Consider the following 21692-nt stretch of genomic DNA (forward strand, 5'->3'; position numbering starts at 1 on the left):
AACATATGCCTTAATTAACAACTATACCCATCAGAGAGCTCCTTTCGAGGCAGCAAGAATGCGAGAGCACCGAATGACCAACAGGCTGCCAAGAGCAGAGAACAGACGACGCGGCATCAAACCTTCGCAATGGAAAGCCCACACCTGTGGACGCTGAGAGGGCCACCTTGCCACAGACTTGTTAAGTGAAAGCCTTCTTTTGTTAGCGCCGACATTGTTTTGTGCACAAGCCGCGGACTCGGCTTCCAGGCGCACTTTGAAATGTTGCAGCTGGCCGTTGCACGGCCACTGACCCCCGCCCCGCTGTTTCAGGAAGCCGCCGCCGAAAAGGCAGTTCTATAAGCAATGCCCCAGTGGATGCCCATCACGGCCTCGGGTATTGCCCCAAGGAACCTTATATTACATTGCCAGAATACTTCGTGGCGTCCACTGACGTCACACGAGGCTCATTCTCACGAACGTCGGGGAAAATCGTTACAGCGACGAGAGGCAGGAAGCCGCTATAAAAGCAGACATCTGCGTGTGTCTGGGCAGAGCGGGAAGTACTGGTCCACTCTCGACACACTGACGTCATACGCTGAATGGGGACGACGGCAAGTCCTCGTGAAAGGAGACGACGACAAAAGCGCCGCCGAACTGCTTGGGCTCGACGGAAACGACGAGAGAGAGAGGTGATGGTTGACGCAGGTCTCGGCGGCCGACAAGGATGCAGCACACTTCTGGCACCCGTCTGCATGACCGTTGTAGAAAATAAGTATCTGCTGGGCTGCAAGGGAGCACCTCTGCTACACCCGATGGGTCGAAAGTAGATATGTTGTTCGCCTCCAAATTCATTCACGAATTCATTATACAGGCCCCCGTCGCCCTTGGGCCGCTCCCGGGCACGCGATTGTCTGACGGCGCTGGAGGAGGCGAGTGACCTTTCCGCCTGGCGGCAGAGGGGGCGGGGTCGATTGTCCCCTCACACACAGTGCAGAGGCCGGGCTGCTTCCTGCCGCTGCTCGGACTTGTGCAGACTTCGTAGCGAGGGGTTCGCTTCTGGGCTCATTATGCGCTCAAAATCTCTTAGTAGCATTCTCCATTCCACCGCACGGCTCATCAGCAAACCACCCGGACGGCTTACTTTCGACAAAGGCTGCACCTGTTCCTCTGCAGTGGATTTAAGGAAGGTGACGCCACGCGTCTCTCTTACCGTGCACTGAAACAATGCAAGGCGAAAATATTTGTTGCGTTTGGCCCTCGCATAGGATGGCCTCAAGTGCACAGTTCTGCAGAAGACACTGAAACGAGCTCAGTTGGCTCCACCGCCCAAGCAGAATGGGCAGTAACCGAGTTGACTACCCCGCAGGGGGCATTCACAAAAGGTGGTCAAGCACATGCGCAGAGCGAACACTCGCTTAATTCAGCTGAGTGCGAACCAGTGGCGCATTTACGGCGTGCGTATCTTGCACAGGGACCAGTTTGCGGGCTTCCTCTCAGTACACTGACAGTCTGGCCCCGCAAACATCGCGCTTATTAAAAGGGCTACGCTTAATCCGACTTTATAAACTTGTGTCTTAAGCAAAATACTAGGAAGCGGCGTTCGCTCTAACCACGCTCACCAAGCGTGCACGGGTGGTAGAGAAACGCGGAGCGCCAGGAAACACATTTACCGCGTGAATCACGACTGCACCCCAGGACGACATTTCACTACACGCCACCTGTGATGTGCAGAGTTTTCCCGGTTTCTGTGGCCACGTCCCACGCGTAGTACTTTCGCTTCCGCGCCACTCTAAAGGCCCACTGTGTACACACTAAGCGACGCGCCAGAAGCGGATTCCAGTACAGGTTCCGTTCACAGAAACATATGAACGATATAAAAAAAAAACATTCCAAACAGCAACTGCGTCAGAAATATTCCTGACAGCGTCACGTCACGTACTCGCTTTCGTACGCGCTGCTTACATCACACTCCTGTTGAGATGCGCATATCGGGCCTACGTGGTGTATACAGCGTGAAGCAATCAGACCTCTGCTGCTCAGCTCGAAGACGGGAACTTCCAGAAGAATTTCGAAAGCGAGTGAGCGAAGATTTCCCCCCCACTCAGCGGTTGTATAAGGAGGGGGTGCAATATGCGTACTACACTCACCGACACGGGCCCGCCGAGCCGAGAGACGCGTGGAATGCCGGCGCGGCCTGAGTTCCGGCGATCCGCCCTGATTGGTGTATCCCATGCCGGACGCTCCACGGCTGTGAGGCTGCCCCATGGTCGAAGAACGCAAACCCAGATTGGGTCACTTGGACCGAATTCACGCCGCGTGGGGATCGGCGCAGTTCTCGGCAGGCTTGACTGTCAACAACGGGCGCAATCCATGACTCCAACGAGGTTACTAACACCACGACCGCTGAGTGAACGTCGGTGGGGTTGGCGGTGCGGAAAGAGGATTCCGCGAAAGCAAGGTAGGTGTCGCAAAAAAGAAACACTCGGAGGAGGCAGACACGCAAAACACAACGCACGAAACCGATGCACAAACTAGGCACGCCGCCGACAGCGCAGGGGCGCCAAGGCGAGCGACCGCCACGAACAGGCGACCCGTTCGTCGAACTGCGGTGGGGAGTCGTTAGGCCTAAACGGTCGAATGCTGCAGACGATCCTTCGGGCGTCGTGACTGTCGCCTGCTCTCTCTTCCGCGGTCAGAACGCAGCGCCGGTCCAGCGTCGTCCGATTGGCGTCGTGCGACGATCACGCCTCGTTGACCGTCGTCGTCGGCATCGTCAGCCGAAGCGGGAACACCGAGGCGGTCGTCGGGGGGCCGCTTCGACGTAGGTAGGCGGTGTCGCTCGGGCGGCTGCGGGCAACCCGCAGCGGCGGCTGCGCGAGGCCGGTGAGAATGAGGCTAGACGGGGCGGCGGCGGCACACGCAGCGGCGGGCGAAACGAATGCGCTACAGCACGCGCACAATAAACAAATAAATAAAAAAGAAATCCCGCCAACTCCGGACGCGGCGATCAGATGCACGTTCGCTGGCTCGTCGCAGTCTCCCCACCCCACCCCGACAGCTCGCTGGAACGCGGCGACGAAGCGACGCGACGGCGATGCGGGGCAAACGATTTTCACAAATTGGAACGATTCGCGATCGAGCCGCAGTCGATCGTCGTCCAATGTGAAGGCGCCTATGCAGACGGCACATGCACGCGCACACGTCCACCGCAGCTCGAGCAGACGACACTGCGCAGTGGGCCTACAACCGTTGGCTGGTAACAAGGAGCAGGCGACAGCAAAGTGGAAACAGAAGAACCAAGTCTTCTCAGTAGCAGACGGTCACAGTGTTTTCAGAGTAGCAGACGACGCAGGTGAGACGACGGGCCGGGCAGTGCAGCAGCAGCAACCACACGCGTGAAGCAACGACCAACCCGCCGCGGTGGGGCGCCGCCGTTCGCCCTCTCACGTCCGCCGCTGAAGATTCTCACGCACCGACCAGGAAAGAAGAAGCGGAGAAAAGATATGCAAAAAGCTGCGCCTCCAGTCTCCCTCCCTCCCTCGCTGCAGCAGCCTTCAGCGTAGCTGCTGCCGTACCCTCAACGTCTTTGCAAGGGTGAGGGGGCCGATCTCAATCTCAGCGGCCGCAGGCAGAGCGCACCGGCGCCACAACCACCGCAGACGGCCGAGCCGTGACGAACAGCCGACGGCGGCGATCAGCTGGCCCAGAAGCAGACCGCCGCAAACAACAAGAGAGCCAGACAATGGCCGAAACCGGCGCACGAAGCGATGGCCAAGACTAACGCCACTAGTGCACACAACTGCACGTACACGGGCTTCTAGAAACTGAGGCGGCCGTGTTGCAGTTCTCCCACCGCAGCGAGCTTTGGAAGTCATGAATCGGAGGCCTCGGCAGCCGAGGGCGCACACAACTGGACCGAAATGAGCGACGTTTTATTCGCCCTACATTCGCTCGCTAGAGAGCTCCGCCGAGACGCCCGCGGCAAATCCAACAGAAAAAAAAAGAAAAATTAAAAAAAGAGAACAACTTCTCGGAGTCGAGGGAAGGAAGCAAACGATGAAAACACGAAGAAATCGAAAGCAAGCCCGCCAGTTTTCCCGCCGAGCAGCGGCGGCGGACTGGATCACGAGGTGAGCAGGCGAGTCCCTCGAGGGGAAAAAAAAAGCGACATGTGCGGCGAATACTGGGCGGCCTTGGTGGAAGGGTGACCACGTGACTACGCCGCGAACCACGTCACACGGCAACACACGTTGGCCAAGCGAACAGTCGCAGGAAGCTCTCATCGCGCGCAGGCGTGGACACGACCGCTCGCTACGTTGGAGACGAGGCAGAAAGGTCAAAAGGGGTTTCAGAGAAGCTGATCACAAATTTTTAAAAATGGGGTTTTTGAGGTAAAGAGAAGTTTTCTGCGGCATAGAAATACCACTGTTGGCGGACGTCAAAAAACGGGCGAATCGTATTAACTATAGTACAGTGATTACCCAAACCACAATAACTGACTTTTTAACTATTACGGACAGGCGACTGATTGCAAGATTTGTTGCCAGCGATTAGTAATAGCCATATCAGTTTTCAGAATTTCTAAAACACGCGATTACCCTCGCCGCTATGGCCCACCCAATTTTGGCTACATCGTGCCCCAGACAAAAATTTAAAGAGTACACTTAATCTCCGCCTTAAGAGTACAATGACGCGGCAGCGCTGTGGATTTAGGCTTTCCATTCAAAGCAGTCTGACACCTTTGAGCGCATTCTTAATTTTTTCAGTTGTTTCAATTGAATGATCAATTGCACACTCTACATTTTCTTAATTAGCACCATCAAGCATTGCCTTTTCATTCTGAGCATTTTGACACCTTTGAACCCCACTTTTTCCAAATTTTTATTTCTTTAATTAATCCTTTCATTACAACGATTGCAATAACTAGTCATCGCCTATCACACACCAATCAATCATCAATCACTAGAACCACAAATTACCATGATACAATTTTTTTTTACGCAGCCCCCCATTATTTCCTACACACCAGCGAAGACTTTTGAAAATTTTTCAAAAACAGGCTTTTTGGGGTAAAAACATGGCTCTTGCGGCATAGTATTGCCAGTGTTGGTGGACACCAGAAAACTGGTGAATCGTCTTCAGTAGTAGGCTGGTTACCTAATTCCTGATAACTATCACAGATAGGCAAATGGTTGCAAAGAGAGATTTGTAGCAGGCCTTTAGTAGTAGCCGTATCAGTTTTTAGAATTTCGAAAACGCGATTGCCCTCGTTGCTGTTGCTCGACAAAAATTTGGCTGCATCGCGCCAAAATACACGCGCTTTCGAAAGCATGCAGGCAAAGCAACCCCTCCAGTGCACGTGACTAGTCGAAAAAGCCAAATTTTGTCGAGCCAATCTCCTATTGAAAACCTGTGCTTTTGGTTCTGCTGAGTGTTGGCTGCACATCAAGCTCCCGCTGATTAACCCAGCGGTGAGCAAATGCTGAAACACGCAGATGATGGAAGGCCGCGAAGTGTATACACACAGCTAACCAGAAGACCAGAGTGCAACAACCACGCAGCATGATATTTTCTCTCACTGCTCTCCGTCAGCCAATGTTGGAAACGAGTGCCCACCGCGGCTCGAGGCCAGACACGTGGAGTCAGCCGGTGAACGAAGTGCTCTGCCAGCGACCAATCACGCCTGACTTCAACTCAATATCAAAGTGGTACTGGACAGAGATTAATTTCCACAAACTTGGCAGCAGCCTAACCACTGAGCCACCACCGCAGCGGTGACTTTTGTAGTACTACTCTTCTGCGTCTTGATTAATACTGCGTAGCGAAATATGTCCTAAGTCGCCGCCGGACTAAGAACGGCCGTAAGAGTATGCCCGGTGGCATATATGGGGGCCAAAGCTATTCACCGCCTGTTTACAGGAGGTATCCCGAGGCCTGAATTGGCAACAGTTGAGGATAAGAGTTAATGGAGAATACCTAAATAGTCTGCGATTCGCTCAGGAGGTGAACTGCAAAGCATGGTCAATGAGTTAGACAGGCACAGCGGAACGGTGGGTATAAAAACTAACACGCAGACTGAAACCAAGGCTATGTCCAGCTAGGGAACAGCAGTTGTGCTGGAAGTGGTAAAACTTGGGGCGGGTAGTGACAGCTGAAGGGCAAAACGGAGTGGATTCCAGGAGAAGGCAAGCGTGTAGCAGAGGGTGGCAGAAGGTTAGGTGGGCGGATGAAATTCACAAGTTTGCAGGCATAGGGTGGGCGCAGGTGGCAAAGGACAGGGTTAATCACGGGAGAGGCCTTTGCCCTGCAGTGGGTGTAGTCAGGCTGATGATATGGTAGCAAATACAGGAACACTAGGCCCCCACAGTGAGAGCGGACTCCCACAGTGGGTTTAGCGTGACGGCGGGGATGTGTCGTGGCACCACGGACGCTGGGGTGCCTCGAAGCACGGACGCCTGCTGGCGCGTCTACGCAGGCATCCTGTAAGGGTATTTAGCGAAACCCCCTCAGGAGGGACTGCGGTTTGTCCGTCAGCTCCAGCGCGGGGAGAGCAGGCCGGGCAAATGAAGGGCTCAGAGACCATAGAGTATGCCTTTCGCTTTCGCGGTACTACTGACCGCACTGGGGAATTTGGTGCGTTGTGCTTACAGCCGGAACGTCATTTTACAGAAAGTAGAAAAAAAGGCAATGATAAGCCGCCGGCGAGATCTACGCGTGCACTCCAACTGAGCTGCGGCAGTCTTTTGCCTCCCACAGCGTCTGTGTTACGAGCAGCCTGTACTCAGGAGCACACGAGACTGACGTCGGCATTGCAAATCAAAACTGAACAGACATCTCCAATGTCAGGGCAATGCGATGACAAGAGCCGGCCCCCCCGTTCGCTCCATTCCCTCAGGCGGGCACTGAAGAAAACCAAGCGAATGGACGCGATGGGCTCTCAAGTTTCAAAACAGTGCAACACGACGATGAAACTGTCGCCCCCCGCCACCCACAGTCTACCTTTTTTTTTCTTTTTTTCACTTGAAACCAGCCATAGCACGTGCACTGTTGGAAAACATTTTCGTCCCTGAAGGTCCCCCCCCCCCCCCCCTCTTTTATTTTTGCTGCCGCGCTATCGCAGGAAAGTTTGAGAGAGAGAGAGAAAACTTTTATTTCTTTCCAAGAGGTTCGCGGGGATGAAGACTTCCTGGTCGTCTTGCTTGGGTGCTGGCGACTTGAGTCTTCAAGCAAGAGTGGGCCCTCAGTCCAGGGCTCCACTGAGTTGTGCCGCTTCAGTTGCGTGCTTTACCAAGGCCCTCTGGACCTCAAGCTCGCTGCTGAAGAGACAGCTCTCCCATTGCTCCGCACTCGGTGTTTGTTGATTGTGGAATGCTATGTTTCTCTTGCATTCCCAGGTGATGTGATAGAGTGTGGGCGTACTGCCGCACCAGGGGCAGTCTGGTCTGAATTGCGTTGGTGATATCTTGTTGTATGTGTGTAGGTTAGGGAAGGTGTTCGTCTGTAGCCTACGCCATCCTACAGCCTCTTCCCTATTTAGTGCTTTGTGTGGTGATGGATATCTCTTTCTGATTCCCCTATATAGTTGTAGGGTCTCTGTGTAGCCCCCCTCGCATATGAGTAGCCGTGACTCCGAGACGATCGATAAGCCTGCTCGGTAAGTGAGCCCTCGAGCTAGACTGTCCGCCCTTTCGTTTCCTGCTACGCCTGCGTGGGCTGGCACCCAGATTATATGTTGTATGGGTATTCTTTCAGCTGAGGCTGCCGCCTCGCTGATTATTCTGAGGGCAGTGCCGCTGATATTGCCCTTCGTATAGTTTCTGCATGTTTCTTTCGAGTCCGTTAGGATATTTAGGGAGCGACCTTTTCTGTAGCCTTCGGCTATCGCTAGCGCGACGGCAATTTCTTCGGCCTCTGCTATCCTTGAACTCCCACCAACAAAGGAACGTTCCCTTTCTGGTTGGTCTGCGTTTTTTTTTAATTTTCTGCCAGCGAGCGCTCTAGCGTTGAGGAAGCGACGTCCGGCGCGCACAGGAAAATGCGTCAGGCACGAGTTCGACCCGGAAGTTTAAAGAGCTGGGTTCGCATCACCACGAAGCCGGTGACGTTCGAATAAACACAGTTCTTCCTTCACGGCTTTTTATCTGCCTATCAGCTTTTCATTTCGTCTTTGAGGATTTCTACAGCTCCGACCTTACTTTTATTTTTGTTTGCTTCGGCACAAAGCCCTTAAAACGAGCCTGGAGGCTTCTTATCTTCTTCCTGGACATTAAATATGTAGGGAAAAACTTTGAGTTCTTGGAGTAGCGTGCTGACACGAAATTTCGAGTTACGTCATTTAAATTCGGCATTTACGCGTGGCGTCGCTAGGTTGGATACCCGACAGACCGAAAATTAAGCCAATTAAATAGACTGAAAAAAGCGAGGCCGACACTCAATCTATGGCCTATTAAAGATAATCGGCGACATTAAGCGCATTTTAAGCCCCTAATATGTAAATCCATGTACGCATTACAGCAAACAAGAAAATGCAATCGAAAATTCTATGTCGCATCCGTATGTCGAGCTCGTTTCAAGTCTTCGTATTGTTTACGCCCTTACACAGCTGCCAGTGGCTAAAGAAAAGAAAAAAAATTGCCGGTGATTTAGCTCTGGTTAAACCTGCAGTGACGCGATAGCTACAGCTGGCCGAGTGGAACTTGCTCAGTTCAATTGCGAAGTCAGTCTTTCGCCGCTCCGTATCGCTAGGCGTTCCTCCGTTATCGTCGTCCCACTCGATACGGCGCATGCGCACAGATGTGGCAGCTCGGTATCGCCGGCGCACCGCGCCGCCGGCAGCAGCAGCTACTCCGCACCACGTGGCCGGTGACGTGACCAACCAGGTGACGAACCACGTGATCAGCCACGGCAGCTGCTCCGAACCACGTGAGAGACGCCGCCACGCTGAAGGCTCGAAATGCTATCGTAATGTAGCTATCGCTACAAAATACCCCTCGCAGGGGGCCATTAATAAATGATGATGACGTAAAAGAGATAGAATAAACTTTATTTTGCTCTAGTTTTGTTCGTCTGCGGTGTCAGATGACTGGGGTCATCTTCTCTTGCACACGGTCGTCTGCCCCTATTCCAGGGCTCCGCTGGATGCCGCCGCCAGCTTGGCCCGCCGGATTAGACCAATTTGGTCGCACCGGCGGTCGCTGGAGAGCAATCCCTCCCACTGCTCCGCACTCGGGTTTGGTATGGCTGGGACCACGGGTACTCTGGGGCATTCCCACGAAATATGATACAGCGTGGGCGTTTCGTCACACCATGGACATGTATCTTTATATTGCGTGGGGTGAGTTTTGCTTAGCATATGCAGCTTACGGCAGGTACCCGTCTGCAGCTGTCTTCAAGCTACAGCCTCTTCCCTGCTAAGTGATTTGTGTGGTTGGGGGTAGCGTCTTCTTACCCCTTAAAATAATCTAAAATGGCCGTATATCCCTGAGGGATAGGTACGAAAACCTCGGGGCCGCCTACGCGGTAAGCTCGGCTTTTCGTATGCTCTCGAGCCACCCTCTTGGTTGCCTACCACTCATTCGTGACCTGGCGTCCATACTATCGTATGCAAAAGTGGTCTTCCTTGCTTATCCGTTTGGGGTGCGCCGCAAGAGCGGAGTATGCGGTGCGCGCTGCGGCTGATTCTGCCGCTCATATAGTTTCGGCTGGCTGCTTGCGAGCCTGATATGGTCGTTAAAGACTGCTTGGTCCGGTAGCCCTCCGCTGCCGCTAGAGCTACGGCCGCCTCTTCGGCCTCGACTACCGTGCAGTCGTTTAGAGATGCGCTAGTGATCTCGCGTAGGTCCGAGCCTATCACCGTCGCCACCATGTTGTAATTGCGTTGTCCTGTAATTTTGGCGTATCTGGCTGCGTCCACATACACCGTTGTGTCCCTCAGAGCTAGTGTTCTTTGTATATAGGTGGCTCTGGCCGCTCTGCGTGCAGTGTGCAGATTTGTGTCCATATTTTTGGGTAGTGGAGCCGCCTTTAATGTGTGTCTGTATTCGTCGGGTATTGTGTCTGTTCTTTGAATTTCTACTAGCGCTCCTTCGCAACCCAGTTTTCTTAATACTTCCCTGCCCGTTGGTGTAAGCATTAAACGCTGTAGCTGGGTTACAAGCTGAGCTCTTTTGAGCTCGTCTAGCGTGTTTAGGAGTCCTAGGGCCATCAACTTTTCTGTCAGTGTGCTGTTTGGTAATTGTAGGGCAACTTTGTAGGCGCGGCGTAGGATTGCTTCTGCTTGTTGTGTTTCTCCTTGGGTAAGGTTAAAGTAGGGGAGACTATAGGTCATCCTGCTCACCACTAGGCTCCTTGCGAGTTTAAGCGTGTCTTCCTCGCGCATGCCGTATCGTCTCTGCGAGACCCGCTTAATCATGCGAGCAACCTGCAGCGTCGATGCTTTTAGTAGGGCGAGGGTGTGAGTACAGCGCTGGTTCGATTGTATCCACATTCCTAAGATTCTAATCATGGGTTTCTCTGGGATCGGTTTGCCTTCGAGGTAGATTTCGAGTTTTAGCTCGTCGTCGTCTGCCGGAACCGTGCGATTCTGTTTGCCTCGCCAGACGCGGAGAATTTCCGGTTTTTCTGTCGAGCACGCGAGGCCTCTGGCCTTGACGTAGTTTTCTACGCATGTCGCGGCTTCCTGAAGTTTCTCTTCCTTTTCCTCTAGCGACCCTCTGGTCATCCAGATTGTGATATCGTCGGCGTACATGGCGTGATGTATGCCGTTGATTGTTTCTAATTGTTTAGCTAACCCAATCATCGCTACGTTAAAGAGCGTGGGAGAGATGACTGAGCCCTGGGGTGTTCCTTTGTTTGGGGTGGAGAATTTATCCGATCTAAGTTCTCCTAGTCCAATCGTAGCTGTTCTGTCCGAAAGAAACGCTTTAACATAGCCATGGATCCTCCTCCCGCAGTTTAGGTCGTCTAGACACGTAAGGATGGCGTCGTGGCTGACATTGTCGAAGGCTCCCCTTATGTCAAGTGCCATTATAACGTGTTCCCCGTTGTAGGGTACTCCTAAGAGTACTTGTTCTTTGATTTGGAGAAGTATATCCTGGGTGGACAGTGTGGCTCGGAAACCAAACAGAGTGGGGGTACAGCTCATTATCCTCCATATACTGTTGTAGCCTGCGCGTCACCACTCTCTCGTACAGTTTGCCTAAGCACGAGGTGAGCGATATTGGTCTTAGATTTTCAATCTGTAGCTTTTTGCCCGGTTTAGGAATCATGACTACCTCGGCATGTTCCCATTCCGCCGGTACCGTTTCCGCTTCCCAATGTGTATTGAGAAATTCGGTTAGTTCCTCTACCAGGGTGTCGCTAAGGTTGCGGATGAGCGCGTTTGTAACCAGTCCCTGAACTGAACCGAGAGCACAGCCAGAGGAGACAGATCGGCGCAAACGCGTCTCTGCCTAAAACGTCGGTGCGGACAACAGTTTTAGGGCGATGCATCTGCGCTTTTCTTCGGGCGTCGTCGCTCAAACAAAGTAGGGGGCTCGTACAATGCCTGCCTATATACCAACGAAGTTCCCCTGTTGAAACGTTATGTGCAGACCTCGTCCGTTAATTGCTAACAGCTTGGCTGAGCCTACTTTTAGATGGCGCGCTCTTCCGAAGTAGGCGACGCTGCAGTGAGTAAATAGTGAGCCCACCGCGGTCCCAACCGACGCAAGTATTCAGCAACGGCCAAAGGTGAGGACGCACTGGCGTAAAGTACTGCAGTCCGGCTTTAAGGCGGCAGACTTGTCCGTCTCGGAACGCGACGGCTGGCCAGAACTTTATTCGTGGCACGGCGTGGCTCCACGAATAGACTTTCTTCCCACGGGCTTCGCACCCAAACTGCGCCTCGCTTTGCACCATCACCCACGCCTGAGGTTCTCTCATTTTCGTGCGTGTCCGACATTGGCCAGTTGCGGACACGACGGACCGCCGTGCAGATTGCGGCGAGGAACCGCGCGAGTGTCCGGCATCGGTGCATCGACGTCGCCTGGCCCGAGCTGGTGAGTCGGACACCCTTAGCTCTGTGGCGTAGCCTTCCGAGGAACTCGCTTTCGCTAAGCGGTGTATCAATAAACTGTGTCAGCAGCACATGTTCAGGGGTGCGAGACTGTCAGGCGCAGAGAACGTAACTATTCCTCCCTAAGTCTCAGTTATGGCAGCGTCTGCGACCAACACCATTTGCGTACGCAGCTGTGGTCCATACATCACAAATCTCGCTGGCAAAGGAATGAACTTTATCCCAATGCACCGGGTGTTTCAGTGAACGCTTTCAGAGATTATTTTAAAATAAGCTTTTTGGGGTAAAAATATCGCTTTTGCGGCATAGCATTACCAGTGTTGGCGGACACCAGAAAACCGGTAGATCGTCTTAAGTAGTAAGCTGGTTAACTAATTTTTAATGATTAACTTTTTAACTAGTATAGTTAGACGCCTAGTTGCAATTGGATATTTGTAGCCGGTCGTCAGTAATAGCCATATCAATTTTTAGAATTTAGAAAACAGATTACCCTTGGCGCTGTGGCTCGACAAAGTTTGGCCTCTTCGACTAGTTACGTGCACTGGACGGGTCGCTTTGCCTGCATACTTTCGAAAGCGCATGAATTTTCGCACGACGCAGCCAAATTTTTTCGAGCCACAGCGCCAAGGGTAATTGCGTTTTCGAAATTCTATAAACTGATATGGCTATTACTAAAGACCGGCTACAACTCTCCAAATGCAACTAGGCGCTTAACTGTGCTAGTTAAAAAGTTATTTATTAAAAATTAGTTAACCACCTTACTACTTAAGACGATTCACCCGTTTTTTGGTGTCCGCCAACAATGGTAATACTTTGCCGTAAAAGGCATATTTTTACCCTATTTTTGAAAGTGCTCGCTGAAACACCCGGTACGTTCAACCCCAATCGGCTTGTAAAAGGAGGCAGTGCTTGGGAAGCGAGCCAGCCATACAGGGAGACGGCGGTGGGATGCAGGGCTTACCTACGCCGGCTACGCCGATGGCAGCGTCGCCAACGTCGCCGAGGGCGGCGAGCACGGCCGTCATGACGTCACTTCCGCGTCCGCGCTGAGTACGAGCCCTGCCCGCCGCGCAGCAGGCTCTTTACGTAGAAGACGGTCCCAGAGGCGCGCTCGAATAAACAGACCAGCAACTTTCTCGGCGAATGTTGCGACCAGAGAAGAGGTCGGCGGAGCAGACGTCACCTGTACGAGACCTTTCGCATTCCTTCGGAAGACCTAGGCGTGCCAGTCGATACGACAGACCGGGGAGGAGTACATCTCGCAGATTACCACCGGCGTCACCCACTGGTCTTGCCGCTACAACGTCGAACACAACGCACTGTTGACACGCTCCGCAGAGCAGTTGGAACGGGCAGACGACGACGCAGTTTTTGCACGATTGCCACAAGATGATGCGGGAATAGGAAGTTCTCGTATCCAGAAAGAACTTTCGCAGCCGGCGGCGGCCGTCCGCCAGAAACGTTCGCAGACGAGAGCTCAGGGAGGTGTCCTATGACTGCACAAACAACGCACAACTGTTAGCAGTTGCGCAACACTTTTCGCACCGAAATCGCAACACAACAGCGGGAAAAGAATTCCATTCCGCTTTCCTCGCACACTGAACAGTAAAACGCGCACTTCGTGACACGATAAAAAAAACACCCTGCAAACGTCCTCTACAGGAGGGGCTCCTCGGTTGTGAAACGGCCGGCGCTGAACAACAGTACGGGCTCGGCGCTTCGACCGGGAGCCGCGCGATCGACGACGACGAACCGCGGCTCCACCGCTGCGGTGACGTCAATGCCGACGTCAGAGACAGGCGCCGTCGTGACGTCACACACGCTAGACCCGGCCCGCCTCCCCTACTCCACTGCGGCAGCCAGCCGTCTGTCACACGCCGCAGGGCGCTAACCACAAAGGGAAAATGAAAAAGAAAAGAAACAGGGACAGAATAAGCGTCGCTGCCAAGGAGGGGAGAGCAAGAGAGAAGGAAAGAAAGGCGCTCTACAAACGACCACCGTGCCCCCACGTGGATCCAAAAATAAAACTCGGAGCCCCTCGTTTCCAAGACGCGTGGCCGTTAAGCCCCGGCTCGGTAACCCACTCGGGAAACCTCGCTCCCACGTCAGGGGGGTCTTCTGCCCTGTGCCCAGGGGTTCGACACGGAACGCATTTCGACGACGACCGCTTGCAGGCGCACAGCACTGGGAACCAGGGTGCGCCCGAGCCGCTTCACTAGGCATGCATCTCTCTCACTTATTTCCTCCAGGGTCAGTTCGCTGGCATTCACGATTTGCTACAGCAGGTTACGGACCTGAGCTCAAGGGACAACACTCTACGAGATGCTCGCCGGAACCTCGTGCAGGCGCACATGCTGCGACGCGCCAGCACTGTTCATTTAAATGAAACTTCTCTGTTTAGACTCAGTGGAAATCACCGGTGCTTTCGTATCCACAAGAACGCAGACACGTGCGTAAACAACGCTGCTGTTGTCTCCCTTCATTAGTTTTTTTTTATTTAGTATAAGCGCACGAATGTTATGATTATGCATAGAGAGTCAGCACAGGTCGGCCCTTGGTCAATTTAGAAACGTGTTTCTTTTAGCCTGCACATTCAGCTCACCAGTCCGAACGCGGAGAGGCGTTCGGCAGTCCAAGCTTTTAAAGAAGTGCTCACAAAAGCCTTTAAAGGAGCTTTTCAAAGAGGGGGGGGGGGGGTGCAATTAAACGACGGAGTAAACTCGAGCCTCTCGTCCCCGAACCCCATTTCTGGCGGCAATAAAACCCCACGACACCAACTGTCCGAGTGCGCTCAAGGACAGCGGTGACGTACGTGGCACGTGATGTCCGTGTACTGTCATATCGATCCAGAAGCCACTGTCCAATGCTACAGTGGTGGGAAAGTGCGACACACAAATAAATAAATCTCGCAACGCTGTCCGACGTTTATCCCTTATTTCCACGTACCGCGAGGCCGGTAAACGCAAGCACTCCTGGTGTCACCAAGCCCTTAACCCTTAATTTTAGGCTAGCATAATTGAAGGAAATTTCGGCCACGGCATGGAAGACCACTGACGCAAGCAGGAGGACAGGCGCGCTTGAGAAGAAGAAACCCTCTCGGTAGAACACACGAAATTATCGGGAGCTGGCGTGACAACAAACAAGAGGAGAGAGAGGGACAACTTTATTGGCACCCATGGCAGTCAAGTCACTTGAATTCCCAGTCGTTCCCCACTAACATCCCTTGGATCGCTGCATGATACTAAAACAGCGCTAACCAACAAGTACCAAGCACGAAGGGAACACACACAACAGCGCTGTTCCCTTCGTTCTTGGTCCTTGTAGCCTAGCGCTGTTTTAATATTACGGAGCAATTCCAACTCGCCCAATCTGTCGTTCCTCTACAGTGTATTCCTTGGATCGCGGGGCCAGACCGATGACTTGACGCGTGTCCTGTTCTTCCCGGCTGAGCAGCAGTGCATCTGCAGGAACCTCTGCTTTTGTTCGCCTCTCCAAAGCTACGCTCTATGGTTTACGGGGGTGTTAACCTCCCATCCGTAGGGGAAATTATGATCGGATTGCTGGGTCGGAAACACAAAAGGAAACCAGCCAAATGTAATAGGGCCAGAAACAAAAACAGCCGAATACAACATCGGCCGCGGTAGAACGCTAGACGGTGGCTCCATCTGTCAGGTGCAACGGCGGGGTGGTGGCTCCGTCTGTCGGCACTCACGGTGGCCTACACGGCCCATCGGGTTTTCATTTTCGCTCTGCACGCCGTGTAGCGGCCTCGACTTATTATGAACGGAATCTCGTATATGGGCGCTCCCCCCCCCCCCCCTCACCCCCGAAATTTTTCCAGGGGCAGGGAAGGGGGGGGGGGGGACGTTACAGTTCAGCACAAGGCGTGTTCAGCTGAGCCGATAGCCTAGTGCTCTCGCGCAGTGGCCAGCAAAGCTGATCAGTTCGCGCTGCCGCGGGTTCGAATTTCAGTCGGAGATATTTCTTTCATTTATTTTTACTTATTTCACTTGGAACAACCACCCTTCCAAAGATCGCAAGATCTCATCAGAATAGTGCTTTCGGCAACTCGTGGGCTCCTTCCTGTTTGTAATAGGGGCGCCTATCGCGCGGTGGCGCCACCAGTCAAGGTGCCAGCCAAGCCGTCGTAGTGGCCAGCGTCAGCACAGCGCCAAGGCCGACCACCTGCCGGCCCGTCGGAGATCAGAACCGGGACGACGTCGACGGCAGGCAAGAGGCAAAAAAGCAAAGAGACGAGGCAAATCCGGTCGCCGTTCCTCGCTGGGGCGCCGACGTGGAGAGAGGGGGAGCAGAACATTTGTAGCGCGGCGCCTTCACCGCGTCGACAGGGGCGCATTACAGCGTTGCGGAACGAGCAAGGGCTGGCGGGGCGAAATGTCCATGTATCATCGTTGACCAACGCTGCGCTCTTGTCGCAGGCTTCTCTTTGTTTTCTTTGCCAGGTACCGCTAACGGTTCTGGATTGCCCAGAACCGGATGCGAACGAGTTCGCTGGGGATCGCGCGCAGCACTGCACATGCGAGGAATGAATCGCGACAGCGTTTGCACCGAAGGCGAGACTGGGAGCACTGACAGACCCTGCTGGGACTGCGAAGCCCTGTGGGATCTTTAGGTGACAGCGAAATGCATAAAAAATGTACACCCTTACGGGTGCTGCCATGGTTTACACCCATTGCCCCCCACCTTCACAGCACCTAGCAGTCGGAAGCTTCCGACTGCAACCTTCTGTACCGGCCAAAGGAGTGCTGTTTAACGTAGCACAACATGTTTTCTATGGAGCACAGAAGGCAAGAAATTCCTCCGCCACTCACACGTAAAAGCACTCGTTTGTGCCGCCGAGAAGATGCACCATAAAAGTGATGTGTGACGGGAAGAATGCGCAGCGGGAGGCAAACGTGCTTTGCCACGTGAAGCACTCAGCACTAGGCGCTGCAGTCTTCGCATAGAAATGCACCAAGTCGCCGACCAGGGCATTTTATTTATCGGGACAAGGTGTTCTGTCGAGTAACACGTGAGTTGTGCCTAACATCTGGCTAACCACCTCAGGGCGATATTTAAACTTCGCACCTTAGTGACCGCATCAGCGTCAGGAAAAGGCGGTGACGACCCAACAGAACCGGAAGCAGAAACCGTTATCTCCATCCAAGGTGAAGAAGCGAAGGCGCCACTGCTGCCATCTACTGAAGACTCAATGGGGTCTTTTACATTGTGCTAGATGGGCCGACGATGCCGGCATGGCTGCCTCTGGTTTACGCACCCTACCTGAAATAGGGCGGAGCCAGGTTGCAACGAGAAGGCACGCCGCGAGGGAGGGGAAGAATTCCGACGCTGCAGATTCACTGGCACCGCGGAGAAGTGGCAGGGGCTCTCTGATCGCACCAGTCTGGAACGTGTTGCGATTCCAAACCGTGATGTTAGCAGACTGTCCCGACGACCGAAGTATCCAAGTTACAAACACCGAGATGGTTGAAAGACACTAGCGCAGGACAGTAAATTGGGTGAAGAAGATGCGGTGGCAAAAAAAAATGAATATATATTCCAAGCCTGGGCGATACAGTGAGAGCTCAAACAAGTGACACACTACAGCGTTTAACTTTTATTTGCCGCTCCTAGTTGGCGCCTCCATCATGGGGCTTGTGAAGCGGAATTTCGCTACTGGAATGATCAAGATCAGACCCTAGAGCATGACACGAACGCCGTAACCGCTCTGGTGGTGACGTAGTAGTGGCGCCATTGATCCGACCGGGACGTCGTTCGTTTCTGTTATGCGCAGAATATGAAAATTAACCTATACGAGCAATGCAAGAATACCCAACAGACGAAGACGAAACTGCAGAACGGCTAACAATCGCCCCCGTATACTGCTAGTTGAGCTTTACTTAGCGCGGCAGTGCCTTCAACAAGCAACAATGCAGACACGCACATATTCAGTGGCGACATCTCGTGAGACCGAGCTGAACCTGCGACACAGCTCGCCATCCCGCACGGAGCTCTTTGCCACAGGAAATCACCGGGCGAGCCACATATGGCCGTGCGGCTACATAATGGGAGAGTCTTCAAAAGTACAACGCAATCGCGATGCCGTTACGGGGGCTGGGCAGCGACCGGCATGCGTAAGAAAAACGTCATTCGTTAGCCACGGCTGTAAGTTGCCCCTGTGTTTATAAGTTCTAAGCCAGGGATAAATGCGGGAGTTTTAATAAAGGGCGACAGTGATTAACCCCACGCGACTAAGCGTAGTCGGTAGCAGCGAAGACTGCCCCCCAGATTAAAGCTTAAGCCTCGCTGGTCTTAAGCCGGAGTCATGCATACGCCGGCCGTCGATACCTGATCGAAACAGCTAGGCTTTAGGAGACAGGCCGAGGAAGTCAATCACGCCCGACACGTGAATCTCGTGCACTGACGGGCGCTCACGGCTTATATACGCGCGATGACATGCAGGGCTAAGCAAACTGCGACGCCATTTTTCGTGTTTTTTTGTTAAAAACGCTATACACGGCTGCATCGCGTAGCGAGATAAGCCTGCCAGAAAACGCCGCGCCTAATACATTGCGTCTTGCGAAGCTTATAAGGGTGTACATGAAACCCGATTTAGATATTTTTCACTTTGTCATTGGACGAGTTCTTCATCAACACTCGTAGTTCAATCTTCACGGGACAATATATTTCAGGAGTCTCAGCTATGATTACTACTACAGCTCCGTTCGTATATAAATGATCTAAAACCCGGGGCCCGTCAGCCAGAGCAAAGCTATACAAGAAGTTTTACGGCATCCGGAGTCACAAGTGTACGATGCAATCGTGTGCCACTGCTTGTGCAACGTGACTCGGAGTCCTTGGCTATACTGGAAGTGCGCGTGCGTATACATTTCCGCGTCGGCGAAATACTGCAAGTAAAGAATTCCGTCTTCCGGATGTACGCAGGGATACATTAAAGATATGGCAGTCTCCACTGAAGCCACAAAAAGAACGAGGTCAGTTGCAGCAACATCGACGATGGCGATCGATTGGATTGATGTGCTGGCAATGCATTCTTTCACTGGACCATCTATTCCAGTTCCGGTGGTCCTATTACAATTCAGAGTGCATTGCCTTTCAATCTACTGTGATTCCTTTCCAATTCTGACTACGCACAATGCGCCACATGCGCTGCTGCACTGGCAGGTTCAAAGCACAGCGAGAAGAAACAGCTCCCGCAAGCCTCGTATTTTGCAGACACACACTTCGTCGGGAGCATGAAGGGACACGTAGACGTGCTTGAAAGGTGCGAAAGCAGGGGACGCGATAGCTCGCTCTAAATGGTGGAGAACATTTGTTGATCCGCTCCAGGGCCCCGGTGAAGATCCGGCGTAGTCTCCGCCATGGTTGGAGGGTGTGGCTTCGAAGATAGGGCACGTGAGGAGGACGTGAAAAAAAGTATTCCGGTGGCGTTCGCATTTATTTCGCCCACACAGACGTATAAGCGACAAACAGCCCTCGTTTTTCAGATATTGGGGCAATTTTTAATTTGACTATATGGAGTTTACGTTTCCGTCACAGCGTAAAGCTGGCAAAGCAGTTCTCCTGCCTTTTGTTAGCTTTCACATTTCATTCTATTTGCAGTTTTTCCCCTTGGAACAAAAAGAGGTTAACAGCGCACCCACCCTTGTCATCAATAATTGCAGATAAAGGTTTCTTCAACCCAGCGTTGATCTGTTTTGACTTCTTGTCACTAGATGGCGCTACTGTATGCACGTGCTCTTGAGGGACGCTACGGCGCGGCAAACTAATACCCTTGTCCCACTAGCAAATTTAATGTCATTCGTTTCGAATGGCATTCGCACCGAATGCGATTGATCTGCTGCTACACGGGAACATTTAATGTCATTAGGTTCGAATGACATTCGCTATCGAATGAGTTCACGAAACTCATTCGCATTCGATGTCGAACCGAACGTGTACTCTAGACACCATACGCGCAGCAGAAACAAGCGACGCGAAAAAAATCGTGTGCACACTGTCAAAGTTAGAAATTGTATTTATTTAGTTCTGCTAAAAAATGTTAATTTTGGTGCGAACTTCTTCACACTTGTAGCTGTCGTGGATAGCTATTACTCTCGGTCCCAGCAGCAGCCGACCGTGAAGCAGCGCCTTTCCCGCGACCGCCGATCATTTTGTGTTGCGTGTTTCTTGCTGGTTGGTGTTACATGTTCGTTTAGCTCGGAAGTACTTAAAGATGTCACTGAGCACTTCACCTTTCAGAGGTCATTTCCACGCTCCACGCGCCGCCGTGTCAGCCATTTTGTTTGTTTACATTTCTCAGATTTGTGGTTGACTTTGTACTTGGCTTGGCTTTTGATGGCTGAAGTGCCGCATAATGGCCAGAAATAATATTTTAAGCTTATAATATTGCACAGAAATGTTCTCACCCGCTTTTAAAACACTACACAACAATTTGTAACATATTTTATGCGCGTTGATGAGTTTGAATTGCACTATTTTTTTTTTTCACTGATCGTCACTGCCATCATTTTCGAATGACATTATTTTTTACCGTGTAGCACCGAAAGAGACCGAATGACATTCGATTGGAATGGCATGATATTTGCTAGTGTGGCAGGGGTATAAAAGAGTCCTTCAAAAGCGCTTTATGGTCATAAATTTCTCCGTAACTCTACGCTTGGTGCGCTGTCCAAAGCTGCTGCACGGCGGCGCTGGTTATCTCTTATGGCGACGCTCCAGGCATTTTCAATGATTCCAATAATCAGGCACTTAAAACACCAGGCCATGAAACACGTACATACAAACATCTCGGGGTATGGGCAAACGAAGGGCAAAGATACGCGGAAAAGCACGAACAAAATGCTAGGGCGAAGAGATGCCGCGATGTTGAAACGCGTGTAGGCATTACGGGGTTGCAACAAGTACGAAGTTAGGAATAACGGTGCCAGTGGTTAGTTTTGGGAATTAGGTTTAGAGCCTAAGGATCAGTCGGCACTAGAAATAAATCAGGGAGCTGTTGGAAGATTAACGCTAGGTCAGCTAGGTCCCCACGGCTAAACCACTAACGAGGCATCGTCCGAAGCACGGGAAGCCCAGAGCAAAACATTATATGAAGAGCGTCTGAGAAAATTGGACGGTAACAGCTAGGTGGGCAGATAAGGAATTTAAATACGTATACAGAAAGGACCAGAAAACTAACATGCAGGAAACAAGGACAGAGAAATAAGGAGCTCTAAGCGACAGCTAAAAAACACAGAAGGTAAAAACTGAATTAATTCAACGGGAAAGAAGCATAGTGCAGAACTATACAGTAATTGTAAAAGGTACACCAGGAAGGAATCGTTCTACGATAACTCAGGCGACAGCGCCCCACTCTTTGAAGCAAGAGCAGGGTGTCTCATAACGCGAAGCTACAAAAAGAAAAAAAAATGGCAGGAGAATGTTTACTACATTCGCACCAGTGTGAAAGCACGGATTTGCGCCACGCAGCGCACGACGAAGAGCGGGCAGTGCCGCGTGACGGGGCGCTGCACGCTTCTCGGGCACACAATGGGCAAGAGACGGTTTTGCACGGGTCGGCACCGCCGGCACATGTGCGGTGCGTGGCGAATGTGTAGAAACAACGATAACCATCCGGATGGCGATGAGGCCC

General features: G+C 52.3%; 1 protein-coding gene across 3 annotated transcripts in view; it reads right to left on the bottom strand.

The window, feature by feature from the left end:
* Positions 1–21692, bottom strand: part of numb (NUMB endocytic adaptor protein) — a 70482-nt gene that overhangs the window by 33110 nt on the left and 15680 nt on the right. The window contains exon 1 of one of the 3 annotated variants that reach the window (XM_077666763.1): positions 12999–13762. The exons of 1 other annotated variant lie outside the window; for it this stretch is intronic. In XM_077666763.1, coding sequence (XP_077522889.1) covers positions 12999–13062 — 64 coding nt within the window. In that variant the 5' untranslated portion in view covers positions 13063–13762. Of the gene's footprint in view, positions 1–2129; positions 3428–12998; positions 13763–21692 lie in introns of those variants that run through there. One more of the 3 variants, XM_077666762.1, reaches the window with a different exon arrangement.

Source organism: Amblyomma americanum, chromosome 5 (assembly GCF_052857255.1).
Source record: "Amblyomma americanum isolate KBUSLIRL-KWMA chromosome 5, ASM5285725v1, whole genome shotgun sequence".
NCBI classification, from domain to species: Eukaryota; Metazoa; Arthropoda; class Arachnida; order Ixodida; family Ixodidae; genus Amblyomma; species Amblyomma americanum.